The sequence below is a fragment of the Engraulis encrasicolus genome, chromosome 7, assembly GCF_034702125.1.
Source record: "Engraulis encrasicolus isolate BLACKSEA-1 chromosome 7, IST_EnEncr_1.0, whole genome shotgun sequence".
In the NCBI taxonomy this organism is placed as follows: domain Eukaryota; kingdom Metazoa; phylum Chordata; class Actinopteri; order Clupeiformes; family Engraulidae; genus Engraulis; species Engraulis encrasicolus.
The window spans coordinates 51,335,876-51,354,563 of record NC_085863.1 but is presented as its reverse complement, the minus strand read 5'-3'; the positions used below and the strand labels follow the sequence as shown (position 1 = coordinate 51,354,563).

Genomic DNA, 18,688 nt, shown 5'->3' with positions numbered 1-18,688 from the left:
TCCCTTCGAGCTTGTTTTTTTTCTTCTTCTTTTCTTCAAGCTTTATCCTCCAGGCCCCCAGGTGAAGTGTCTTCTCTCTGTTGGGTTGTGGTGTGAGTAGAGTCTTTGAGTCTTGGTCACTGGCAGCAGAAGGCTGTACACGGGTCAACGGCGTGATGCACTCTTTAGATGGTGGTCCACTGCGGCTCACTGGTGCAGCGGTGCATTGGTTTTCCACTCTGGCGGTTATTCACTGTAGAAGTTTCTCACTGTCAAGTCTATGTCAGCACTGGGTTTCCACACTTGAAACAGGACTGTACACAGACATAGGATCCCACTCGTCTTGTCTTTTTTATTGAGGTCACTGACGTTGATGTTTTGAAGTAGTTGTCTTGAAGTAGTGGTAACAGATGGAGTAATTGTAGAACAGCAGACCAGAAACCTTTAAACATATAAAACACAAAATAAAATAATTAAATACACTGCATTTAAACATTCACACACCCACACGGAGAGAGATAGGCCTACGTCACTACATCACCTGCAATACAGACACTTTCCGCGCTACTGCGTGTAGCCTACACCAAGTAAAAACTCCCGAGCCACATTGCATGCGGCTTAATGGTCAATAAGCCCCACGTCACTACAAGACAAAACAAGTCCGACAGGCGTAAAAAGATGCGTCCGCCTATGCATTGCCATCTTGTGGACACAGGAGGGAATTACAAGTTTAAGAAAGCATTTCAGACGGACCGGCAGACCGCCTTCTAGAGATAATAGGACACATCTGAAAACATGAGGTCAACCAGGTGAAATGACAGCAGCGCTCAGAATGAATGGTTGTATGGACGTAGGCTTATCCTCACGTTTCCGCACTGCTGGCACACAATCTTTGGACTACACACCTCATACAGAGAACGTAAGGTCCAGGCTACCCTGCAGTACAAAAAAAGCAATTTGAAACCATTTGAAACGAAATGCCACCTGTGCCAGGACTCACTAGTTTCACACTGTGTCGGCCCGGATGGACGGGATTTGGGTTCAGGCCCGTTGCGTTAAGGTAAGCAACGTAGGCAGTTGCCTAGGGCCCCCAACTAGGAGGGGCCCCAAAGGACGACAGGTTATGTATTCAACAGCAAAAAAGATTTTAAACAGCTTTATAATAAGACACTGTCATCTGTATGAACGGCTCTGCTGCGAGGGAAGCAACAGCGCCTCCCTAATACCCCCTGCTCGAGGGGGCCCCCCCCCTTCCAATTGGTTTGCATTAGCGACAGCGTCAAGTCAAGTGCCGAAAGATAAGGCGCAACGACAGTTTAGTCAAAGTACCCCCAGCTGGAGTGGGCCCCCCTTCCAGTTGGTTGGCATCAGAGAAAGCGTCAAATCCAGCGCAAATACAAACTGAAAATGAAGCGACATAATCTCTCTCCGTGAACGTTGCACAGACGCCAGTTTACATTTAATTTCTTTTTGCTCCAGACAGTTGCTTTTATAATAAGAGTTACTCTCGAAGACAGCATTACTCTCTGTACTGCAACCAAACTGTCCCAGGCCAGTTGACATCGCACAGTAGACGGCGAGATGCTTCATTTAGTGTATTATCAGTCTGTGAAGTGCTGTAACAAGCACTGGGCAAACGTCAAGAGATTGTTCACTAACGCGCCGTTTCTCGACACGGAACTGTTTTGGATGTTGACAAATGCAAGAAGAAACGAATGAACAATGTGCATGCATATGACCAATATTTCGGATAACATGAGTCAACACAAGTGAGCTGAGTGGGATAGCTAAATTGTAGCACAATAGTCCCTTTCTTGCTATTATGTGAACTACAAGCTGGAACTTGGGACTATAATTGTGGAAACGTGTGATTACAGTGAGAGGTTGGGATACATTCTGCGGTCAAGACAACGCAAGGTAAGGGCACTGGGAGCCTGTAATTAAAACCATGGAGTAGGCCTAACGCAGGTGGTTATTCTTGGTCGCTACAGTAGGCTATTCGTGGCCACGTTTGATTTCATTTCTATTACCTGGTCCAGAACACACCCCTTCTGGAATGATGACTGCGATGCGGTGATGTGCAGTTAGTTAGCCTATTGTTTAATGCATTAAATGTGAATTGTTGCTGTAAGCGGAAGGCTATTACAACACAACTTTTTGTGTTGTGTTTGGATTGTATTATTTTCAAGTGCGTGGTGGATGCAATACGAAACGCAGCGTGGTAGGAAAATGACTGAGTAGTAGCAGGGAGGTTGTCTGCTTAAAATCCACCATTTGAGAGCGTTTTTATTTTAAAAAAATATCGTCTGGGGCAGACCCCCCTTGCCATGGTTACAGAATTCTTGCTTACCAATATCATATTCCCCCCACTGTGCCTGTTCATTAGTTTCTCAGCCTTAGATTTCTGCACTGTACTGTTTTATGAGTCAATAGCTATTTTTGCAGAAATATTGCACCCTCGGTTAGATTTTAAAAGTGGTTGGAAAGATTTGACCTAATTCTTTATTTGTGATTGGCAGATCATGATTTTGGTGGTAGGGTCAAAAAACCTGATTGGGCCATAGCCAGGCCAGGTTACAATAAATAACAGGACATTCAATTAGCATACATGAGAAAGTGTGAGCCTATTGAATTGAATGGGCTGCCCAGGTCTTATTCATGAAGTTTCATAAAATGAACTGTAGGGATAAGTTATCATAATAACTAGATTGCATTTCCTCACAGGAAATGCTGGTGTATGCTTGCTGGTAATGCATTCGTTCCCCTTAATGCATGTGACCTGCATAGCCTAAACAACACTGTCTAGGTATGAGGCAAATTCCTGTTTGTTCCATTAGGTTTACATGGATTGTGACATTATGTTTTAATGGTAGGCTATGTGACCATGACTGAAGTGCCATCCTAAAATGGTCTGGCCCATCCACAGGGTTCCCACTCTTTTTCAAAAATCATTTTCCAGGATATTTCCAGGACATTTCTAGGACTATTTTTGGATAATTCAGGACGGATATTTCATCCGTCGGACCCACAATTTGGACATACACAGCGGCACACAATGCATTTTAGAGACAGTGTGACTTTAAGGTTGAAGTGAGTTGTAATGAATGAGTACAGTGTGTTAGGGAAGAGGGTACGTCCAAAGACGTCATAAGAGCATAGTATGGCATGGCCGCAAGGGGAGTCACTTTCTTCTACTGCAGTTAGTACTAAGGAGACTAGTGATAGGAGGGATTACATTAAACACTGACAACTGGATCTCCTCTCTTGACCAATTTTGCGAAGTTACAGAGTTCACATTTTATCCATTATGACCACTGACCATGAGCACAGTGTCTTTAAGCAATGTCCTCGGACTACACCTAACCAATGCATTTTCCATTGAGTGATACTTCTTATCCAATGTACGTTATTTGCTTAGTACTGGCGGCAAGGTAAAATGCAAAGCCACTACCGCCAGGGCTGGAGTGTGGAACAGGTCATAGGACATAGTGAATTTGTGTCAGCTGTAATTAAGGCTGAATGACAGCTGTAATTTAACCACAAACTGAACATTGACGACAGGACATCCTATTTTGACCGGGCCGGAACTAGCAGCAGCTCCTCGCACCCACAATGCAATTCAAATTGCAGAGTTTCCAGTGTCACAATTTGTATCGATCATGGCCTTGCATCCACTGCGCATGGTGTCCCCGGGCTACGCCCCCGTACTACACCGTGGCCAATGCAATTTCCTGCGAATAAGCATTCTTATCCATTCTATGTTCTTTGTCCTAAAGTATTGACCTGGGTTGCGGTTGAAGATCACCAGCTGTCCCGCTAGTAGGAATCTGTTGGAGCTTGGCGACCAAACCCCTATGTCAAATTTCGCAAGCCCAGCATGTGCAGCCTCTGTTCAATTGAAATGCTTTCTGATCCACAAAACGTTTATTCGGAATTAAATAAAAGTGCAATGTAAACTCACATTAATGTCACATTATCTCAGAAAATAATACCTTGATAGTCTCTCTCTTATCGCAAAAAATAGTGTACTCTCTCTTATCGCAAAAAATAGTGTAGGCCTACTTGGATTTAAATGCATTCTCCAGAAGACTTGACTTTGACTTTTTTGCTCACCAACCATTGTGGCCAGTGGTTTCTATCTTTCTGCAAGCCAGTTTTGTTGCCAGTTTCTTTTTTTTCTGGAATATTCTTGCATACAAACAATTGATGCGACTACTGTGATTTGTCACACCAAAGATCAAACTAGCTTTCAAAGTGGCTAGTGAGACTGAAAGCTCTGATCTCCAAAAAAGATAGCAGTACAATTTTTTGTAAGGAAGTGCTAGCACTGCTTATTTGTAGGCCTATTATGACCGTAAGCAGGTTTTCGAGAGATATATAGGCCTAACGCCATGATATCAGCTAGCGACTTTTCAGCAAGCCAACTAACGACTTCTAGCGACTTTTGGCAACACCGAGTCAAAGAATATTACTGTGTATAAGTGCAATCAAAGATGGCAACCTGACCAAACTGTGTGTGTGTGTGTGTGTGTGTGGACAATAATGTATTCAATAGGTGGATATAAATTGAATCGTCATGTCTAGACTAGGAGAAGAGTAAAAATTATACCACAAACAACATCGGGAAAAAGTTGAAGGAAAAAAAATCCAGGGCAAGTATTTTTTTCCAGGATATTTGGGGAATTTCCAGGACTTTCAAGGACTTGAAAACACATCTCTAAATTTCCAGGTTTTCCAGGTTTTCCAGGACGTGTGGGAACCCTGAGAAATTCTGCCCCTACCCTGGTCTCTGCCCTGTCAGGCTCCCCCGTCCCCGTCCCCGTCCCCTAGGGCCCCCCGACAACCCCAAAATCCTAGAAACGGGCCTGTTTGGGTTGTGCGTATAGCCTACTCGTGCACTAGAGCTGAGGTCGGTGGCATCATGCAAGAGGGTGTTTTTTATTGGTTTATTATATATTACTTATTATAATATTTTGTCCACATATAAAAACATTACTTTAAATCTCAAACACCATGGTTCTAATATGCCTCATTTTCAATAACTGGACTACCAGTAAACCAATGACACACTGCTAACTGTTAGAATAACAGTTAAATAAAAATGCATCGATAAAGTTACATGGAGTAGGCCACCATTATGGCATTTACTCTTAATATGTTGATAACGAGGTTCTTTTTTATTAGGCCAAATTATTTTGTCCACCTACAAAAAAAATACATGTAGGTTCATTCCCAAACATAATGCTTCCAATAGCCTATGGGCCATGGCTCGATTGCAATAAGACCTTCTGGACTGAAAACAATTGCAAGCTTCTAGACAAAATTGTCAATATCGAGTTGCTTTGCGTAGGCCATTATGTAATATGCTGATAGCCTACATTGCATTTGACCAAATAATATAGATGTCAAGTTGACGATTTTGCTTGGATTTTTGTTCGGTTTTGTTTTCAAGTTCTAATCTTTGTGAATTATGTGTGAATAAAGGCATCACGCCAATTTGTGCCCGGCCATTAACCTTACAACGTTACAAAGAGTGGGAAACAAAGGAAGAAAACTGTCCAACACTACCACACAAAACACTGTTGTGAGACAAATGCGGTTTGAATGACAGTTACGTCTCGCCACAAATGACCAGTTCTACCACGAAGTAGGCTAAATTAAAACCACAAGTGCTTACCAGCTCCCTCTCCAGGTTCCCAGCGTCACGTTAGTACAGTATTTCCAAATTGTTGAAGTCAAGCACAGCCAGCTTTAGTGTGCGACTCAGAGCGTCTTTCCAAAACCGACTGAGGCAACCTGAACCTAATTAAAAGCACCTGCGTTTGAGTTTTGCCGCTTGTCTCCTCGTCCCGCCTCCTGGCCCCTCCTCCGTGGAGAAAACGATAAAGTTTACCAGCTGTCAGCCTAGCCAACTTTTGAGGGACTGTTTTTCATTCGCCATCCCAATTGCAAATGAGAAAAAGAATCTACAAGCTTTTGCAAGATATTGAAATATAATGCTGTTGTCAGTGATGTCATCATGACGAGAAGCACGTGGAGGAGGCAAGTGGAGGAGGCCAGGTCGCATATTGCAAGGCACTCATCGGCTGCGCTGAGGACGCGCTCGCTAATTACGTGTAGGAGCAGTTTAACCCTTAAAGCGACCGAGCAATAGGCGGCCTACAGTTGGATGCATGGTGATCGGAATATGAAACAATTTTTATTTTTATGGAGATATTTATATTTAATATGGATATTTAGGGCTGTTTTGCTTATTGAGGTAATATAAATGACACATTGAAGACATAGACAGAAAATCAAGTTTTGCCTCTTTCATGGGAGCCTGAGGGAAAGGGAGCTCAGCTCCCATTGGCTCCCACGTAATTCGAACACTGCTATTGCACCATTGATGGAGTATGCTCTGACTGTGTATGCGCCTATATTTTTTATGTTTCCTGTTGTCTTTGGATAGGTTTTGGGATGCATCAACTCCATTCAGGGTAGTGTAGTGCGTAGTGTAGCCCAACCCATTTCAGGGGGGCTTGGCTAGAATCTACTGCTACTTAGGGGGCAGTGGCATGGTAAAGTTTGGGAACCCCTGCCCTAGTCACCTTTATAGTCTCCACAGCCGCCTTTTGACTGCCCTCTTGTGGTCACTGTGCTGACTGACAGGTTGCAGCTGCAATGGATCTCTGTGCTAAATCTCCTTGATTAAGTGAAGAATCCAGCATAACATATCTGGTATGCACTAGTGTTATGTCACTGAAACACCAAATCAATATAGCGGACAGCTGTTATGAAGACTTTTTTTCACCATGTAAATGAAATCTCTGGCTTGGGCATGTGTGTACAGAATATAGGCCTACATATACAGTAAGCCTTGTTAGTAATAGCAAGATATCCAGTAAGTAGCACAGCTGTGAGACATGAGGCAAATAGTTAACTGGTGCATCGACACACTATTATTTAAATATTTTGGATGCCTGTCATATGTTCACAATTTTAATCAGCCTTCCCCATCCACATCACGGTTTGTTCATCGGTGTCATTCAAAAATGCGGTGCAGCTGGCCTGGCAAGCAAAACCGTTCTGCATTTAATGACTACAAATATTAAAGTTTGATAGCCTATTTGTACCCCAAGAGTTCTCATTTCAGAGGAGCTGAGGGGGTTTGGGGTTTCCTAATCATCACCAGCAGGGCTGGACTGCGGATAAAAAAAGCCCAGACTTTTTTTTTCATGGCCCACTCTAGGGTCATGGGCCTGTCTAAAATTATACCACAAAAATACAGTATTGTCGGCCCACCAGGAAATGTATTGCCAGATCACCAGTCCAGGAGAGTGCTTCTCGAAAGAGTCCTTGCTATCCAAGTAAGCAACTTGATTGGTTGCAATGCAATTTCAAAAGTGGAGAAGACGCGCTCACACTATCGCCTAAATGGGCTAATTTAACAGTTCTTAACTGGGTGCTGAATCCCACAAAAAAATTGAATGAATGAATGAAATGAAGAGTGCTGTCCTTCGCTTCATTCATTCATTTATGCAATGCAATTTCCCATTGGCAAACTACTACGTTGCTAACTGCTTAGCATTCATGTTTTCGAGAAACGGGGTCCTGGCCTGATCATAAGTCATCACTGGGTCATCTCTCAACCGTCATCATTTCCCATTAAAACAATGCGCCTTCAAATTAGCATGTGTACAGATAAGAATGTTCCTGTTTCCATTTATTCCACGGGCCTATTAAGATTGATATCAGCTGTGACCAAGGACAGGACACGCTTAGTCACTGTGCATGAAAATAGGTCAAACTAATAGTAATTCTAAAACTATGAAAAACATTCATGTGCCAGGCACTCTGGCATGACGTCTGAAGGCCACATAAGCCGTATGTATTCAGAGAAAACACAATATAAGTGTCTCCATTAGTTTTTGAGAGGGATTCTAAGCCTTCCTGACTGGCTCCAGTTGGTCTTCGAACATTTCTACTACTTAAAGCACACATGCAATCAGAAGTGTCCCTCAGTCTCCAGTTTCAGGCTTTAAAGAGTATCAATGCACTTTATTGATTCCAAAGGAAATGAAGGTGCCCAGCGACATGCATGTATGTGTAACATACTGGTCAATAACGTAAAGTCATAGTTAATGTACACCCAGAAGTGCCTCACTTAAGTTCTCAATTGTTAGTATCATCATAATACTCCAGTTGGTCTGTATTTTCCTCTAAGACCTGCAGTAGCTACATACATATATCACAAAATATTTTTCAGTGGAGACTCAACATTTTATTTGTCTATTTCTGGGCTTGTAGTGAGGGAAGGGGAGTAGAGTTGCCCCCAGGGCTGCTGACAGCCTTGACTGGACCCAGGACAAAATCATCTTAAGGGGCCCATCTGTTAGTCCATGCAATGTAATGAGGACCCAATTCTGAGCCCCTCCTCTCCCTGGGCCTGGGACAACAGACCTCTTTGTCCCACCTTGTCAACTTCCCTGGTTGCCCCGCCAGGATTTGAACCCAATCCTTCTGGGGTGCCAAACTCAAACTGTCTTCCCATCAGGAAGCTTCACATACTCCTGTCATCTCTCATGCAAATGCCCATTCTGCTTCTCCCATCCAGTTTGCCCCATCATCTATGTTTCACCCATCTCTAGGGTTCCTCACACCAAGGTCACTCATGTGACGGTCACTCCATCACAAGGGTACATGTATAGTAGCCTAGTGTCCAATTTGTAACCATTCTGACTGAATGATCATGACAGTTTGCCTCTCACTGCTTGTGGTTCTCATGGCAAAAATGTGGCTCCATATCAATGGAAACATGCCACAACAAAAATAGATTATTACTTGCCCTCTGGCGATTAAAGTTCTCAAGGAAAAAATATGAAAAAGCCTAATGGAAATATGCCCAAACATGGTCCCCAGACATGTCATAAAGTCATATAGCACTCAGCATGTGGTGGCATGTGAGAGCAAGAGAAATTTGTCTGCGCTCTCTGCGGACATTATACGTAGACCTTTTCTCAGGTTTAATAGATCACAAAAATGAACTGAATGTCGTTGATTAATAATGCCAAACAAGAAAAAATGTTTTTGACCTACCCATACAATGTTTTTGTTGTCACAGTCACAAGATGGTTATCTCTACAAATTTCAGTAGATTAGCAGTTAGGCATAGCTTATTGGGTCATTGGTTTTATTATACACAATGACTGCATGTCAAGAAAAATATTTGACAACAATTATAATGTCTCTCTCTCTCTCTCTCTCTCTCTCTCTCTCTCTCTCTCTCTCTCTCTCTCTCTCTCTCTCTCTCTCTCTCTCTCTCTCTCTCTCTCTCTCTCTCTCTCTCTGTGAAAGATAGCAGTGGTAAGACAGGGTGAAATTGTACCGTTTATTTAAGCCATGATTTCACAAGTGCAGACAAGTTATAAAAGTCTATTCTATCGATTTTGTGGCAGTATAGGTCACATATTTTCTGTAACTAGTAACACAGTTCAACACAGTTTTATAGCTTTCATATTATACACATGACAATATATAATACATCAACACAGTTTTTACATGTTTAAACCAGAATTTAAACCTTTATAACCAATGGCTATAATTTTAATAACTTTGGTGGGAGAAGCTTTACTTTCAATAGACTCAAACTTTTGTATGTCTTTCTTTGCGTGAGAGGAAGGGAAGAGAACTGCTGATTCAAAACATGCACCCCACAGTCTGGTAAATGTGTAATAATGTCGAAACTATTTCAAAGATCAGACTTTATAGCCCCGTTTAGCCTGTATTCCGCGGTCCAAACTGAGCCCTCTGGGAGAATACCTACTGGAATAAGCGAACCTATAATGAACTATAAAATTGTCTTTCTTTTTTCATGATTTCTCAGGCTTACAGCATTATAGTAAAATGTTTGTCCGGTTCCTCTCACCTTCCCCAAGGTTTTCTGCTTCGCGTAGCACAAAAATATATTGATGACGGTTCCACCTGAAATTTTAAATGGTTAAGCTAAAGCATGTGCTCTAGCCTAACGTTTGCCCACATATTTAACACCAATTAAAATCATACTGTATGGGCCAGAAGATGGAGTTGGGGGTTCTGGCTTGATTTCAGTGTCAAGGGGGGCATGCTATACTGTAGGCTGCATGGTTTCCCTCCTAATGGGCTACCTAAAGAACTGATTGACAGGGAACATTGGTCAGAGCTGGCTCTCAAACTAGAAAATCAGGGGAGGTTATAGTGTGTAATACTGGGTTTAAGTTTCCCCTCCTGTCTTGTCCTCCCGTGCTGTTGTCTGGGTGCTGCTCCACCACTGTGTAGAAAACAGTTAAGTTTCCCCTATTCTGTCAACCGACATAGAGCAACTTTTGAGGGACTTTTTACCCACATTCATCACCTCAATGGCAAATTATCTTTGAAGGGTGTTTTAATAATTGATTAAAAATTGTAATCATCGGTGACGTTGAGCCTTGCTTCACAAGGCCAGAGGAAGTGCAAGAGGAATGAGTTTGACTAGTATACACTGACACACTGCAGCACATTGAGGACTGGCCACCAGAGGAGTAAGTGGGATCAGGAAAAGGGAGACGTGAAAATCTAGTTACGTTCAGGCTGTAGGTCAGTATCGACAGTCACATACACTGTAAGTAGTTTTACACAAGGTCACACAAGTCACATAACCAAACAAGTCACATTTCCAAAGTCGCTAAAAATGTCACAACATTAAAAAGTGAACCAGCAGTATTCCTATTCTATTATCTGGTTTGTGAAATTAACTCAAAGCAGGGGTGGGGAACCTTTTCATTCGAGGGGCCACTTAAAATTCCTCCAAGCGCCATACATGTTCTCCAAGGGCCATAATATGACCACAAAGCAGGATTTCCCCCTGCACTTCAGGCCTATATTGAGGGCAGCCACCTCAACAACAGACCCCACCTTTACTAGGTCCCCGGAAATATAACTTAATTGTATTGCAAATGTAATTTCTAAGGTACCTTTACATAACATGTCATATTTCATGTGAAGTTGCATAACTTTTAAATTATACCGTAAATGGCCCTCCAGACATACAGTAGGTTCCGCACCCCTGACTCAAATTATCTTTTTTTTCTGCTGCAGTGTTCTATGTTGCATAAGTTCCTGGTAATGTATCCACTGATGGAATTTTACTCTCCAAACCTCTGGGCTTCTCTACTGAGATTTTGCTGAGGTCTTAACTGTTTCTGGAAGAGATCAAAAACAATGTGATGTAATGAGCAATAGAGTGTTTTGAGATCTAAAATGTAACTAAATTTGGACTTTGGGATGATTGAACAGAGAAGGATATTCCCTAGTTTGGAAATAGCTTTCGCCTTCGAATTCCAATTCCACATCAAATTTCCCATTAGAAGTTCTTGATCTGCAGTAGTGTGTCTCTTGGAGGAAGGTAATGGAATCTCACGCCAGTGTTTCCTTTCTCTGAAGATGGTATCAGAAATTCTAGGAGTATTATCCAGTCTCTCTGATGGTATGTGGTGATTAACTGTACAGACAGGTGCAACCTAAGTCACATAACCAGTAATAAGTCTACAAAATACTCCCAATATTTATTAGCTACCAGCATTGTGTTTTGTGAATGTTCCTCTCCTATACTATTTATTTAAACAGATGGATTTTTGACAAAAAAACTGCTGCATTTCCTTACAAGATTTTGATGAGGTCTCATCCGGTTTCTAAAGAGACTATTCTGTTGAGAAATCTGAAGTAATACAGTATATTGTGGTGGGCAATTGGGAGTTTTGATATCTAAATATATATGTATAACATATTTTGTTCGGGCTGAATAGAGAGGGTCATCCCAAGTTTGGAAATAGCTGTCCACTTGTTCATTTCCCATCTGAAGTTCTTCATCTGTTGTGCTGTGTCTCTCGGAGGAAACTGATGGCATCTCAGCCTCATTCCAGTGCTTCCTTTCCCAGAGGAGGACATGGTGATTAACTGTACTGTACTGATAGACATTTGGTTTCAATATAAACTTGTATGTTGATCTTAAATACATAATCTCCATTTCGATTATTTCTCCCAAGAAGCTACTCCCCCTCCAAGCAGACCTAATCCCACATCTGCTCCAAGGGCCAGTGAAATGAAAATAAAATGGATCCTGATACCAAAGGAGGTGCTGTTTCTAACGGTGTCATCAATTCTGCGCGAATATGAACAAATGCTACATTGCAGAATTAGGTCTTAAAGTAGTAGTTATATTATTATAGGCAGCACTATAGCTTGTGCTCAGATACAATAGGGATGAGTTTCAAACTCCAAAGCTCTTAAGCGTCTGTAGTATACTACAGTACAGTGTGCTAAACATATCCTTTTGCTATTATGTAAGCAGGATGTGTTGTTCTCCCTCCCCACCCTGCTGTGGGGACAAGTTGTGAACTCCACAAAACAGTAAAACATTATCTCAAGAGTCCTTGGTTTTACTGTCATATTTTATGTGACCTAACCAAATACACTCTTCTCTCCACTGGGTCTTTAAAAGACGCTTGGCGCCCTCCCCTGTCTCCATAGGGCCCCATAGTTAGCTCAGTGCATCATCAGGATGGGACCCCATTTCTCAAAAGCATCGTTGCTAACCAGTTAGCAACTTAGTAGGTTGCCAATGGGAAATTGCATTGCAACCAAGTAAAGTTGCTAACTTAGTTTAGCAATGATGCTGTCGAGAACCGCACTCCTGGCTCGCTTTACACCATTGCCCCTGAGGGACAAACAAAAAAAAAGTTCAGGGGAGAGGGGTGCACGGGGCCCTGATGACAAAATAAAAACACAAGATTGTCCCTCCACCCATCCCCACCCCATCTCACATCAACATGCAGCCCCCAGACCACCTCCACCCCTCTCCTCATCATGACAAATAGAATAAAACTTCAGGGGACTGGGAAACACGGGGCCCTGTTGTCAAATTAAAAACCACAAGGTAGCCCCCTCTCCCTGTCCCCCCTCCACTTCCTTCACTCTGTGTACCACATCTGTGTACGACACCGCCATCATGACCGCCATCTCACCCTGAAGTGTGACATTGATCACAGTGTGTGCCCCCCCCCCACTCCCCCACTCCTCCACCCCCAACACACCACTTCAACAGCAAGTGAACGCCCATGCACTCGTCCTGTCCTCTCGAGCCGCCGCCGCCATCACGAGTGCGACATGGATCTTAGCGTGTGCGTGTCGGGTGTGCCGGGGTCCCTCAGGTCGCTCAGCTTCCTGGAGAAGGAGCTCAGCCGGGTGCTGATGGAGTCCCTCTTCTGGGAGAGGCGCGGCGCCTTCTCCCTGTACAGCCGATAGAGCTGCTCGCGGAAGTGGTTGCCCACGAAGCAGTAGAGGAAGGGGTTGATGGCGCTGTTGGAGAAGCCCAGGCAGAGCGAGAAGGACATGAGCATCTCCACGCCGCGCTGCAGCTGGCACGGCATGTGCACGCCCAGCCAGCGCAGCGCGCTCAGGAAGGTCAGCACGTGGAAGGGGAACCAGCAGAGGAAGAAGGCCAGCACCACGGCCACCACCATGCGCAGCACGCGGTCCAGGTGCTCGGGCCCCTGCTCGATGGCCGGCGCGGCCAGCAGGTGGCGCCCGATGCGGAAGTAGCAGGTGAAGATGATGGTGAACGGCAGCAGGAAGCCCAGCGTGTTCTTGGCCAGCGCCTGCGCCGGGTACCAGTGGGCCGACGGGTAGGCCAGCACACAGGCCGTGGCGTTGTTGGGCATCGTGTGCAGCCGGCGGAAGGCCACGTTGGGCGCGGTGCTGACGGCTGCCACGGTCCAGATGGCGGCGGCGATGGCCCGCGCCCGGCACACGCTGCGGCTGGACTGCGAGCGCAGCGGGTGCACGATGGCCCGGTAGCGGTCCACGCTCATGCAGGTGATGAAGAAGATGCCGGCGTAGACGTTGAGCGACATCAGACCGCCGCAGACTTTGCACATCAGCCAGCCGAACACCCAGTTGTAGTCCAGCGAGTAGAAGACGGCCCAGAAGGGCAGGCCGGAGAGGAAGAGCAGGTCCGACATGGCCAGGTTCACCAGGTACGTGTTGGCCACCGTCTGGCGGCAGGAGCGCTGGCACAGCACGCACACCACCAGGACGTTGCCCAGGAAACCCAGCACGAAGATGACGCTGTACAGCGCCGGAATGACGCCCTTCTGGTGCTCCGACGGAGACAACAAGTCACAGGACTCCTCGTCCCCGGTCGACACGTTTGTGGAATCGACATCCATTGCTAACGGAGGAAGTGGGGGACGCCGGATCGTGCTGGAATTGGTTGACGTCAGCGTGCACGGGGAAGCTTGTGGTGGAAGCTGTTGACAAAAAGAAGGGAAAAAAAGACGTGTGAGGTCATATAAGACAGCTATTGCAATGAAACTCGTGAAGGGAGCTGTTGACGAAAAGCAGAAAAACAGAGGTGTGAGGTCGTGCGAGACAGTTATTATGATAAAGTACCCTAAGTGCCGGAGTCTCACGGAAAACTCCCCAGCTCTGCTGTTGTGAGAGGGGACTGTGGGGATGGGTGACATTAGAAAGCTGTGAAGTGGAATGGCTGTTTTTTGGAAAGAACGCAGAACATCCAATACAGGGTCCCGGCGGAGAGGGGTTGTGCGTAAAAATATCACGTGTTGCCAAACAAAATAAAGAGCGGGCTTTCCACCGACTCCTTCTCTAGCGAGTTTAGAAGCATGTGAAAAGGCCGCTGACAGCCCATGAGAATGGAAGAAAATGCGTCCCTGCATATTAACCTAAATACAGTTGTACCTTGACATTACCATTGCCCCCTGCCATTGGGTAATTATGGTTCCCAACGTGACCTGGATGAGGGTGTTGCGGTACGAGACCCACTAATGCTCCATGGGGACATTAAGTTCTGATGGTGGAGACATATTGAGTCCATATGTGTGTGCTTACGAGGGCCTTGTATATGTGGTTACTATGTGTGCACACGTGGGAAAATGCTAGTGTGTGTGCGTGTGCGTGTGCATGTGCCTGTGTACGTACGTGTGTGTGTGTGTGTGTGTGTGTGTGTGTGTGTGTGTGTGTGTGTGTGTGTGTGTGTGTGTGTGTGTGTGTGTGTGTGTGTGTGTGTGTGCGCACGCGTGTGTGTGCGTGCGTGCGTGCATGCGTGCGTGGATGTGTGTGTACCTGTTTATGTACCTCAGTGGGCTCCAAAAGTTCCCATTCGAATACAAAAGCCTGACAAAGGGTCCTTTTTGGGAACCAAATGGAGAGAGAGAGAGAGAGGGAGAGAGGGAAAGACGCTTTGAAGGAAGACAGAGGAAATGGAAATGCACATATGTGTGTACATGGACTGTCACTTTGGAAGGGCTATTATTGGCTCCGTTGGTGAGTATTCTCTCTCTCTCTCTCTCTGTGGTTCCACAGTTCCCCCTCAGGACTTCTGGAGCCTGAGAAAGCCACCCCCTCTTCCTCCCTCCTCTCCCCCAGCTTCCCCTGCACCACCCCCTACCCCAACCCCATACTCACACACCCACACACACACACACACACACAAGCAGTCACACGCGCACACACACACAAACACACACTCACGCACATGCGCGCACGCACACACACACACACACACACGCACACGCGCACACACACGCACACGCACACACACACACACACACACACACACACACACACACACGCTCAACAATCTTCCTCCATTCACTGCTAACAAGACACACACACACTTCCCCTGTTCCACCACCCATACCCTCCTAATTTTCACACACACACACACACACACACACACACACACACACACACACACACACACACACACACACACACACACACACACACACACACACACACACACACGCATAAAACCAGGGCCCCCACACTGCACACACACCCCCATTATGTAACTGCTGGACGCATGCAGACTGCAGTGATCCCCTCATATCCTCCCTGAGACTAGGCTCTTAACACCGCCACTCAAGGCAAATAGCACCTACCACACAGGAGTCACGCTTAAAACCAACAGCTGTGCGGGATACACTAACTCTCTCTCTCTGCTTCTCCGTTACCACAACCAAACTAATTAAATACTTTTTTAATGGTGGGTATCAGTGGGTGTCATGGAGTTACTCTCTCGCTCTCTCTCTCTCTCTCTCTCTCTCTCTCTCTCTCTCTCTCTCTCTCTCTCTCTCTCTCTCTGCTTCTCTGTTACCCCAACCAAACTAAATAAATACTTTTTCAATGGGGGGTATCATGAGGTTGTCATGGAGTTAAGCTTTTACGAGGTTATGCGATCTCTGCCATATGATGTAATTCTTGTTGTGAAATGTTCACAATAGCGAATCGAAAAGGCAGGCGCAAATTGGCAGCTGGTCATCCGGGACATATGAAAACTCTTAAAAGTGTTTACAGTGTTTCCACGTGAGCATGTTCAATCACCCTCAATCTGTCATCACGTTTGCAGTCAATATTGTATGACTTCGAGTCCATTGCGTAATTTAGTTTTACATTCACAGTTTTCAATGTAACAAATATTTGGACAATGTAACTTTCCTTCTAAGCTCTCAACTTCATTCTTGTATGGGGCAATTATTTTCCCCTTCTTTCCCAATCTTTTCACATGACTTAATGCAGCAAAATGCAGTATTGCACAATCAAATGCTATGAATAAAACACAAATGTATTATAACAGAAACAGCACCCTCACATGCTTCTCCCTGTAAAAAAAAAATCATCACATACAGGCTGCCTTGAGAAAACAGGTCTGTTATACATTCTCTCAGCGGAATGTACCCAGATTAGATTACTAGTTAAAACACATGGGCTAAACTTAAAAACACACATGGGGTTCACAGCATGTACAGCCAAAACTGTTTTACAATTTTCTGACAGCAAAATAAGAAGAAAGAAATGACCACCAGTTGACACCTTTAAGCAAAAATAAGTAATCGAAAGTATAAGTTGGTTCTTACATAGTGAGAGATGGTGCCAGTGCACGCCTGTTAACTCCACCCGGGTTTTTTTACTGTCTCGTAATTTCTTGCAGACCCTCTGGGTAGACTCCAGTGCGAACTCCAGTGAAAGAGACGAGAGGAGAGGAGAACACAGTCCCACCTTCACCCCAAAGCAGCAGTCCAGCGATGTGAGCGTAGAAGGTCCGGTCCTGAAGCTTCATAGATGAGTGCCAAGCTCGTGCATGTCTGTTTTCGCCTGTGTGTGTGTGTGTGTGTGTGTGTGTGTGTGTGTGTGTGCGTGCGTGTGCGTGTGTGTGTGTGTGTGTGTGTGTGTGTGTGTGTGTGTGTGTGTGTGTGTGTGTGTGTGTGTGTGTGTGTGTCAGTGTGTGTACTGTATGTGTGTATTCAGATGGGCAGATGAACAAGCTCTCCCAGAGCTTTTTATGTTTCCTCTGCTCTTGAGGGACTTGTGGATGAGGCGCGAGGGGGTAGAGAGAGAGAGAGAGAGAGAGAGAGAGAGAGAGAGAGAGAGAGAGAGAGAGAGAGAGAGAGGGAGGGAGGGAGAGAGTGAACGGGCTGAAGAAAGTGACTTGACCGCACTCCACAAGTCCCCATCTTGGCCATTCCATCGCCAGAGAAGCCAGTCCCCCAGCGCTTGTCAAAAATAATAATAAATAAATAATAGACGATCACACACACACACACACACACACACACACACACACACACACACACACACACACACACACACACACACACACACACACACACACACACACACACACACACACCACGTCACTGAGAAGGCTGAAATCAAATCAAGATGTTGTTGGTGTTAGATTTTCAGGCTTTAATCACATACGGCCGAACCCCTTTCCTCTCCTCCATGAAAGGGAAAACTATAATGATCAATATATTTGATTTCTGAAGAGTTACTCACCTCCGGTGTACATGTATTTCTTTTCAGAGGAGATCTGGATCACTTCTCCTTGGCCCCTGGGGGTGTTGTGTTGTGTTGTGTGTGGCTCGTACCACATGGGGATTTGGTGATGAGAGGATGTAATGAGGATGAGGGAGGACCGTGGCGGAAACATTTCAAACAGGACCCCAGGAGCAAAACATTCATACGGCCCCCCCCATGTGCCTGCCAAGGTCATGATCAGGGTCGGATTAAGATGGCATGGGGCCCATAGGTTGCAACTAGTTTCTGTGGGTCATTTTGCTAGAAAATTACATAGACAGTATCATAATTACGAGCTATGAATTTAGGATAACATATCTACCAACTGTACTGAATAAAAAATATATATTTTTCAATATTGCATCTTGTCACAATTCTGCAATTTTTCACTTTATGCCAATCAGGGGCCCCCTGGCAGGTGGGGGCCCCTAGGCTGCAGCCATATCTAGCCTGTGCATTACAGTTTTTCTCAATTGCTTTAACACAGTTTTTGAAACTGACTCACACAAAGTCGCCATGACCACTATTTCAGCAAATCAAAAGATACGTTGTGCATATGTGTTAACACATTCTCATTGACTTGACACATTTTCCATTCATATAACGCAATTTTTGCTGAACAGTTAACGCATTTGCCATTTAAGTAGTATACATTTCATTGTTTAAGCTCTGAAAGCCATACAGACAAAATCTACTCCTGACTTTTAGAAACTACCGTCAGTTGTGTGAACACGCCAGAGCACCTATTTGACACTCCTTCTCAAAAATTTTAATTTAGCAATCAGTCTTTATACACAGTGTGTTGTTGTTTGTTCTTGGCATGGAGTTCTTT

At 44.8% G+C, this 18,688-nt stretch overlaps 1 protein-coding gene across 1 annotated transcript; it reads right to left on the bottom strand.

The window, feature by feature from the left end:
• Positions 1–206: 206 nt before the first annotated feature.
• agtr2 (angiotensin II receptor, type 2) lies at positions 207–17,126 on the bottom strand. The gene is made up of 3 exons (XM_063203897.1): positions 16,914–17,126; positions 13,068–14,282; positions 207–421 (listed from the first exon to the last, which is right to left on the bottom strand). The coding sequence occupies exon 2, from the start codon at positions 14,199–14,201 to the stop codon at positions 13,128–13,130; it is 1,074 nt and encodes a 357-aa protein (XP_063059967.1). The 5' UTR covers positions 14,202–14,282; positions 16,914–17,126; the 3' UTR covers positions 207–421; positions 13,068–13,127.
• Between the last annotated feature and the right edge of the window lie 1,562 nt (positions 17,127–18,688).